Raw genomic sequence first — 9,862 nt, 5'->3', positions numbered from 1 at the left:
TCGAGGGAATGGAAACGGATCTTTGGGGCATGCTTTGTTGAGATCAGTGAAATGTATACACAAACGCCACTTTCCTCCTGGCTTCGGTACTAAAACCACATTTGCAAGACAATCTGGGTATGAAACTGGCCTGCTGTACTTTGCCGCTAAGAGTTTCTCCACTTCAGCGGCTATATGCCGATTTTTTTGTGGACCAAATGCTCTTTTCTTTTGCTTCACCGGTCTCATTTTCGGATCATCACGGAGGTGATGAAGCGCATATTCATGAGGTATTCCTGGCAGATGCTCATCACCCCAAGCAAACACGTCCAAATTGCGACCAAGAAAAATTTTCAACTTCTCTTCCAATTCAGGAGGTAATTCGGTCCCGATTTTCAGTGTCTTCTTGGGATTACTCGGTACGATTTCTACATGCTTTAGATTTTTGGTTGCTGTTATTCTTTCTTTGCTCTCGGCTTCCTCATCCACCAAGTGTATTCCATTTTCACGTAAAATTTTACCAGGTTTCGGTGCTCTTTCCTCACTAGAAACTTGTCTTTTACGATTTCCTGATGAACCCCGTAGTGTCACCGCATGACACTCTCTGGCTAGACGATGGTCACCAATGGCTTCTCCTACTCCTCCTAGAGTCGGAAACTTCAGCTTCATATGATATATCGATCCGATGGCTTGGAATATATTGAGACTTGGTCGTCCCAATATCACATTGTATGCAGATGAAGCTTTTACTATAAGGAATTTCACCATCTTAGTAGAACTTTTGGGGTAAGAACCCAAGGAAAGAGGAAGCGTTACTTCTCCCAAAGCTTCAACTATTTCTCCGGAAAATCCAACTAGTGGAGTGTTGACTGGAGCTAACTGTGCATTACTAATACCCAACTTCACGAATGCATCATGAAAAATTATGTCGGATGAACTTCCTGAATCCACTAGAATTTTCTTTACCCAAAAATTGGAGATTGTGGCTGAGATAATTAAAGCATCATTATTGGTGCCCTGAGGGTTCTCCAGATCTTTGTCACTGAATGATAATCCCTCTTGGATGGTTCCAATTTCATATATCGACAAGGATGTGGGGTTAGATAAATTATTGGTTCCTTTTGCTGCCCGCAGAAGAGCTTTTCTTTCATTGTTCGAGTCACCACAAGCAGGCCCCTCAACGATTACGGCGATTACCCCTCCCGAGGGCAAATTTTCATCAGCTCGTTCATGTTGTTTCCCAGTTTCATCATGTCGCTTTTGATAGTTACGTTTTGGTTGTTCGTCCTGATGCCTGTCATCTCGCTTCTCACCGCGGGACTTGTCCACAAAATTTCCCAAATGCCCGCGTTTTATGAGTTTTTCAATTTCTGCTTGCAAACTGAAGCAATCTTCTGTAGTATGACCTTTATCTTTATGAAAATGGCAGTACTTGTCCGAACGCTGGCGCTTTGGGTTATTTTGCATTGGGCGAGGGGGACGCAACAACCCTTGTTTTTCAGCCACTACCAGTATATCGGTCAGACGTGCATTGAGAGGTGTATTTTGGAGGCGGGGGCTCTGTGCTGTTCGCTTCTCGTCTTGCTTTTTAATATCTGATTTATCTTCTTTTCTCTTTCTTTTATTCAAGTAGTGTGGCTCTACAGATTCTTCAACCCGTATGTATTTCTCAGCTCTTTCCAATAATTCCTCTAAGTTTTTGGGCGGCCTTTCCGCTATTGATTCTTTGAACTTCCGATGGCGCAAGTTTTGTTGCATTATTCCAGCTAACAAATCATGGTTCACGTGTAAGACTTCGTGCACCGCATGAGTAAATCGCCGAACATAGTCCCTCAAACATCTCCTTCTTTTTGAATAACTGTGAACAAATATGTTGTTGTTTTTGGGTATTTTTTGTTAATTGAGAATTGCTGGATGAAGCAGTCAGTAAGTTGCTCCAAATTGGCAATAGATCCAGAGGGTAACTTATTGAACCATGTGAGTGCTCTTCCTGATAATGTTGTTCGGAAAATTTTACAGTATGCAACATCTGTGATATCATACAAATACGCTTTCGCATATAATTTGTCAATATGGTCTTGGGGGTCACTCGTTCCATCGAACTCAGGTAAGCTGGGGATTTTGACTCCCTTTGGTAATGCTTCAGATAATATGTCATCAGTGAAGGGGCTTCGACGTGATGGCAAAATTGCGGACATATTCTCTCCAGTTACATGTGTGCGAGATCCATCCTTCCGAGCTGGATTAGTGATCTTGTTTTCGCCAAAAATGTCATGAACTGTGTGAACACTTGCTTCACCGTCTTTCTGAGTAGTATTTTTCTTGGTCCCCCCTTGATCTTTATCATTCACTTTAGACTTATCTTTATTTGGGTCTCCGTTATTAGGGTCAAGAGATGACGAGCCTTCAATCTGAGCCTTTTTCTTGCTGCTTTTGCGCTTGCGGGTTTCTAGGTACTGAGCAACTGCATCTTTTGCTGCGAGTGCTGCTGTGTTTTCCATTAGCGCAGTCAAGTCTTCACGGGTGAGAATAATGCTCGGTGGTGCGTTTCCATTGTTAATATTTCCTTGAGACATGTTTGAAGTAATATGTGTTCTCAATGACGTAGTGAACGGTTTCCCACAGACGACGCCAAGCTGATGTAGCCAAAAATCACTTGTACTCGACACGTTGCTTCCGCAAAGTCCGGAGTATGAATAAGTCCTTGTACGTTCTCTTGGGAGATCTTCAGTGGGTTGTTCCTACGTCACAAAACAAAGTCAGAGGAGTCGGGAGGGTTCCCGATGAAGGCGCTCCGACGCTCAAGTCAGCGATTACTCAAGGAATAATAATCGAGACTAGAGCGATATAGTGCTTAAAAAAGTGTGTACCTTAATAATGAGGTGACTTGAGTTATTTATAGATATTCGGAGAGTTTTCATGGGCTTGAGCCTTTTATCGGCTTTTGTAGAATTCAGAGTCTGCTTGATTTAAATATATATAATATTTAAATAAGCTTGGGCCTCAAAAATATTTGGAGTGGACCTTCATGATTGGGCTCAGACTCAGTTGAATTTTCAGGTGTAACCTATCAGTATATTTTTTGACAATCCAAAATTACCCTTATAAAATTACAAAAACACTTAATCTTAAATCAATAAAAAAATGTCATAAAAAATTATTTTAGTCAATTTTTTAATCTATAATTATCGTATCTAATAAATATTCCTTCACTTTTATCTATATTTTTGAATTTTTAAATGATTATATCTCATTTAACATAAATTTTTTTTTATATAAAACGAATTTTAGATTTTTCTATTTTTAAATCATCTATAATAGTTTTACAAAAGTATAACATTTTGGGGTCTTTACTATTTAATATATTAAACATAATTTACATGAAAATATTTTTAAAATATAAATATATTATGTTAATGTCATGTATAATATCTATGTATTATGTTACACATTCAAAACGTGTGTCTCAGCCACAATATAGCAATAATCACTGAAAAATGCTACATATAGAATGAATGTCACACATAGCTTAACTCATAATAGTTTAGTATTTTTGACGAGTACAAATATTGGTTGATTGATTTAGTATTTTAAATTTAATTTTAATTAGAATGTGGGATTTAGAAATTTTAAATTCTAATTTAAGTCTTAGAATTTAAGAACAACTAAAAAAAGAGTAGAAGTTAATTAATATTTTATTATTTAATTAATATTTTATTACATCCTTTTACAAAAAAAAAAAATTAGGGTGGCTGGATCCACACTCTCTCTGTCTGTGTTTAAGCCTCGTTTTCAATAAAGCAGCGTGTCGTGTTATTTCTTGGGCCAGTCTAAAAGATAAACAAGTTGCTCAGGCCTCGAAAATAATTTTTTCCGTGCGTTGAAAACGTGCCAACAACTTCTTAAATTAGACTTTCGCAGAGTACTTGTTTAATGCGGTTTATTCGGCTAGTTAATTTGAGGATTTACTCATTAATGCGCATTGAAAAATAGCGATTGCAGATTCTCACGTCATAAAAAGATATTTTTTTCTTCTATTAATCCTATCTCATTGAAGTGATGATATGATATTAGAAAAATATAGATGCAGTGAATTATAAATTAATTGTTTACAAAGACATTTGAAATTGTTTTGTACGGCACATATCTTTATTGAACCAAAATAACTGAATTGATTATTAAATGCTCACCTATTCCACTTTGCTAGTATAATATTGATAGAAAGTTTTGAGTTGACGGATCAACTAAGGAATATTCATATAAATTAAGTAACATAACACACGTCATATTTTTCATTTTTGTTTTTTTTATAAAAGTTTGTTTGTTTTTGTTTGTTTGTTTGTTTTTTTTTTTTATGAGGAGAAAACTTGGAGTCGCTAACTTTAGTTGGTTAAAACCCTGGCCCCCTGAATCACAAAAGTATGAAACAAAGGAAACTTGTTTCTTGTGAACTTCTTTTTGGATGTCATTCAGCAAGTCCCTCGAGCCTGCAGATAAATAGTCTCTCTCGTTCATTTTTAAACACATTCTCACCAACCGAAAATGAGCAACAGTACTATATTCGATCATGTTTTCCCTTGAATATATAACTTCCAAACAAAAGGTGGGACAAGAAATTTGAACAAAAGATGACGTGTTTTGTCTCTTGATTGATACAATATCCAAATCACTTTCATTTTCATCCCCTCGTTTTTCTTGATATCTCAGACGACCATTTCTTAGTATAAACTAAAATTGAAGTTATTTTTCTATTGCTCTACAAACACAAAGGTCATGGGCATTCTTTTCTCAATTCCTCTCTTCTTGATTGCCCTGTTTTTGTTGAGATTCATCTACAAAGTAATATGGAAACCATTTCGCATACAATCGGCGATGAGGAGACAGGGAATCAACGGCCCTTCGTACAAATTAATTCATGGAAGTACTAAAGAGGCCATGTTCTTGAAGCAGCAAGCAAGCAAGGGTCCGATGGAATTGTCGTCTCACGACATATTCCCACGAGTCCATCCCAATTTCTATGCCTGGATGAAGATATACGGTAACGAAAAGGATTTTTTGTGCTTCTTTTATTACAAGTAGTGAATGAAATCTTGTAATTTATTAGAGGTTCTATCTGTCATAGGAAGGAATTTTCTTACTTGGAACGGTCCCCGGCCTCATATGGTGATCAGTGAGCCGGAGTTGGCTAAAGAAATATTGTCTAACAAAGAAAGTATGTATCCGAAAATCAAAATCGATGGCTTTGCAGTGAAGCTCGTGGGCGATGGCCTTGTTATGACAGAAGGGGAGAAATGGTCGAAACTGCGAAAAATAGCCAACCATGCTTTTTATGCAGAAAGCTTGAAGGTAAACTGATTGAGCATCACACAAATGATGAATCAAATTCGTAACAACAGATTGCGTTTGAATTGATGGATTTCAAATTTATGGATTTCGAATGTATTTTTCTTGTTCAGAAAGGTGATACCGTAAACTTCAAATCCAACATTTACATGTTTACATAGTATTGCAAGTTAATCACGATGAATTTCAAGTTCATTCTACTTTGTATTATTATTAATGTGTAAATAAGTAAGATGTTGATTTAAGATTTGATCGTTTGCTTCAATAAACAAAAAATATATATATATATATATAATTGAAATCGATGGCTTTCAAATCTAGTCCCGCCGTGATGCAGGAAATGTTTCCGGTGATGGTTGCAAGTGTGGAAACTATGATAGGAAACTGGAAAAAGTATGAAGGGAAAGAAGTAGAAGTGCACCACGAATTCGATCTTCTAACTTCTGAGGTGATTGCAAGAACAGGTTTTGGAAGTAGTTACTTGGAAGGACAACACATATTCGCTATGTTGACGAGGCTCGGGTTTCTCTTATTCAAGAACGTCGACAAAGTTCGAGTTCCAGATATCATGTAAACTCCATCTTTCACTCTTTTGAAATTGAAATAATCTTGATTAGGCTTGTGTTCCAAATCACTTAACGAGGGATGGACTAAAACTTTCTTTTTGATGTCTCTCAGCAAAGGTTACAAGACCAAAGATGATATTGAATCAGATGAAGTCGAACAATCTCTACGCGATTCTATCGTGGAAATATTGAGGAAAAGAGAGGATAAAGTGTCCAAAGGAGACGCACAGAACTTTGGGAATGACTTTTTGGGATCATTGCTTGCAGCTCACCATGCTGCAGACAAGAAAAATCGGATTTCTATTGATAATATCATTGATGAATGCAAGGGGTTCTTTCTTGCTGGACATGAGACAACTGGCAGCTTACTTACTTGGATATTTCTTTTCTTGGGGATTCACACAGATTGGCAAGAAAAGGCGAGAAACGAGGTGTTTCAAGTGTTTGGCCAAGAAAATCCAAAATCCGAAGGCCTCGCCAGATTAAAAATTGTAAGCAGCTTGTGCTCTCGGATCCTCTGCAGCGAGAGAAAAACAGCACCAGGTGTTGTCCCTTACAAACTAGAATCTATGTGAAACGGTGTCGTTTCGCTGCACAGCACCACATGCTGTTTTCCCCCCACGGCAAAGGATCCATGTCCTTTGAACTCTTTTTAGAATTTTATGACAAGTGTTAAGCTAACAACAAGAATCCAAGTTTCAAGTACATTCACTTCATTTTTTCCTTCATGTGTTTAGGTAAGCATGATCATCAACGAGACTTTAAGGCTATACAGCCCTGTGACAAGCCTTGCGCGAAGAGCGAAAAGCGACGTAAGGCTAGGAAAGTACGAGCTCCCGGCTAACATGGAAATAAGCATTCCCATTATAGAATTCCATAGAAGTCAAGAAATATGGGGAGAAGATGCTCACCTCTTCAAACCAGAGAGATTTGCAGAAGGGGTGGCTAAGGCAACAAGAAATAACCCCATGGCGTTCCTTCCGTTCGGATTCGGCCCGAGAACGTGCGTAGGATTGAACTTTGCAAGCAATGAAGCGAAGATTGCACTCTCTATGATCCTTCAAAGGTTCAAGTTCACATTGTCTCCAAGTTATGTTCACTCTCCTATCATCCTTGTCACAGTTCGTCCTCAACATGGTTTGCCAATCATTTTGCAACCATTGGATTCGATGAATGCATAACATAAACATGCCCAACTTTTCCTTTTGCTACTTTGGATGTTGTCTTCATAAATAATGAATAATTACATGATTGGTTTTAGTGTATATATAATATTGGCAAACTTTTATAATTACCTCAACATACATACTGGGGAAAGAAATTATTTGTTTTCATTACCTTATCCAATTTTGGTTTTAGTTAGGGATGACAATAGATCGCGTTTTAAACCTGAATCTATATTAAACCCATTTGTTAGACCTACGGATCATGTTAGACCGGTAAAGTGGGTCGGGGCGAGTGTTGGTATTTAGTAAAATGAACCTGAACTCATCCTGCCATTATATATATTATATGAGTACATATATATATATATATGTATATTATTAGATGTTATTAATAATCTATCTATATTTTTATTACATTGAATAATGAATACTTAATAATATTTTAGTATTAAAATAACTTTATTCTATCATATGATTAATATTTATAATGTTGTTTTGTTAATAATTAAATTATAGATTAATTGATTTTAACATGTGATAATATTTGTTTCTTAAATATTATTAATCAATATAAAGTTAGAAAGTAAGATTCATTATGATGATGTCAGAATTTTATCTCGGGTTCGGTCTGGTAGAATGGATCCTCCAAATCTTCGATGAAGCAGGTCGGGTCGGGTACCATCAAGTTCTGCACAAGCAACAGCTAGGTCAAGGGGCGCTGAAAGTGTTTTCGGCGTGACCCCTACGATGCCTAAGTCAGTGTCTTGAAGGCAGAGGATATGTTTAATGCGAAAACTGAGAGATATGAGTGTGTGAATGTAAAAGTAAGAGTGAATGTGTGATGAATAATGAATAGTGAGTAATGAATGAACACAACCATAACAGTACTTGTATTTATAGGAAAAAATAGAATATGTTACCTAGTCGAATTATAACATGTCCTGGAGTAGGACTCTTCACTCATTGGACCGCCTTCAAGTTTATCCCTATCTCGTGAATATCTGGAGATGGTCAAACTTATCCTCAATGCATATAAATCCCAGACATAGAAAAGCCTGTCCAGCCCATTGGTCCCCAGCTCGGGTCGGCCCATAAATAACAGCCCAAGTCAGGACAAGCCCTAACAGGTAGAAAACTGGGCTGGACCTTTCCTAATAATAATCCAATAATTGGGCCAACCCTCATAAACCCATAATGAATGGATTCGGATTAAAATAATTTCACGGAGTATCACATTAATTTTTTAAAAAAAATTTATTGTGTATTGAAGATAATGTTAAAATTATATAATGTTTAGTGAGTCCAATCTGGATTAGACCCGTCGGTTTATGAGGTGCGGGGATTTTCGATTATTTTTGTCCAATTGCTGACGTGACATCTGAAACATTAGCTATTTTCATTGTCACATTAGCAGTTGGATCAAAATAATGAAAATTTTAAAATAGCGTATTAAAACCAAACTTTGAACAAATGAGTGGACCAAAACAAAAAATTGAATTTGCAATGTATACCATTTGGTGTATTTGGTTATATGTCTCACTCGTAGCGAAATATATAATTCACTAGGCTCCGTTCGATAGATACTTATAGAATGTTTTTATAAAGTGTTTTTTGCAAAATTTTTGTAAATGTTTTAAAATTTGTTTTAATAATAAATATGCATTCAGAAAACTATTTTATAAAAAAAAATTTGCAATTAAAAATTAATATGTTTTGATTTTAATCGTTTGTCTTCAATTCTAAAAACATATATGAATTCATCTCAATTGTTTGAAAACTATAGTTAAATTATACTTTTTAAAAATATTTTCAAACACTTTTTACAAAAATCATTTCACAAACACACTTTAAAAAATCTATGTATCTCATGGAATTAATTTCAGTGCCAAACACCCTACTTTTCTTATGGTTCTATCACTTCTATGGGCCTGTATGTTGGGCGTACAAAAAACTTATGGGCCTATTGTGGCCAATCCGCTTATTTTGGGGTTAAGAATTAAAAAAGTAAAACAAAATAAAATTTGGTTCTCACACCGGGCCAACCCGCTGGACCTACATCTAATGGCCGTGACAAAATAATATGGGCTTGGAGCTTATGTTGTGATAAATTAATACGAGTGAAAATCGCTAGTAGGAATGCTAAGGAATATGTGCTATTCATTAATAATGTGCTACAGGAATACATAGAGATATGTGTTATAGGTAGAGGTGTCAAAATGGGTTAGATCTGTTGGGTTAGCCGGCCCTGCTATACAAATTGGTGGGTTGAGTTGGCAATTTTCTCAACCCGCCTAAAAAGTGGGCTGGTCCGCACCGTCCCGCCTAATGGTGGGTTGTGGTGGGATGCGGGTTGGCCCGCAAAAACCCGCCAATTTACACGTGAGCATGTCGGGTTGGCCCGCCCCGCCACTTAAAATAAGTGGGTTGGTTTGGTATTTTTTCAAGCCGCAAAAAAGGTGGGCAGCCCCGCCTCGCCTCGCCTAATGATGGATTATGATGGGTGGGCTGGCCCGCTCCGCTGACCCGTTTTGACACATCTAGCTATAGGGGACAATATGCGCAATTCATTTAATTATTTAGATTAATCTATAATTTTGAACTACTGTAAGAAAAAAAATGTATAATTATTTATTTTTACATTTTGCACGCTATAAAGATTATTAAAGATTAAATTCGTTTAATTACCTGTCTTTTTTTTTAGTTTCGAAGAAAATTGATATAATTGATTTTCAAACCCGAGACATTATCCCAAACTTAGAATCTTGATGCCAGATCAATTATAAGTCATCAGCAATTACTTGCCCTTTT

At 36.7% G+C, this 9,862-nt stretch overlaps 1 protein-coding gene across 1 annotated transcript; it reads left to right on the top strand.

The window, feature by feature from the left end:
- Positions 1-4,502: 4,502 nt before the first annotated feature.
- LOC140872533 (cytochrome P450 CYP749A22-like) lies at positions 4,503-7,207 on the top strand. Its single transcript, XM_073275396.1, has 5 exons — positions 4,503-5,017; positions 5,102-5,325; positions 5,660-5,892; positions 6,001-6,379; positions 6,626-7,207. Exons 1-5 carry the CDS (start codon positions 4,753-4,755, stop codon positions 7,067-7,069), a joined length of 1,545 nt encoding a protein of 514 aa, XP_073131497.1. The 5' UTR covers positions 4,503-4,752; the 3' UTR covers positions 7,070-7,207.
- The last annotated feature ends 2,655 nt before the right edge of the window (positions 7,208-9,862 follow it).

The sequence above is a fragment of the Henckelia pumila genome, unplaced genomic scaffold (genome assembly GCF_033568475.1).
Source record: "Henckelia pumila isolate YLH828 unplaced genomic scaffold, ASM3356847v2 CTG_466, whole genome shotgun sequence".
Classification (NCBI taxonomy): domain Eukaryota; kingdom Viridiplantae; phylum Streptophyta; class Magnoliopsida; order Lamiales; family Gesneriaceae; genus Henckelia; species Henckelia pumila.
Note: the sequence above shows the minus strand (reverse complement) of the source record. Positions and strands in the feature narration are given on the sequence as shown.

Excerpts from the sequence above, each read along its gene's own strand:
- LOC140872533 (XM_073275396.1), top strand. The coding sequence starts at position 4,753 with ATGGGCATTCTTTTCTCAATTCCTCTCTTCTTGATTGCCCTGTTTTTG. Across the intron at positions 5,018-5,101 it reads TGCCTGGATGAAGATATACG|GAAGGAATTTTCTTACTTGG; the intron begins GTAACGAAAAGG and ends TATCTGTCATAG. Across the intron at positions 6,380-6,625 it reads GCCTCGCCAGATTAAAAATT|GTAAGCATGATCATCAACGA; the intron begins GTAAGCAGCTTG and ends TCATGTGTTTAG.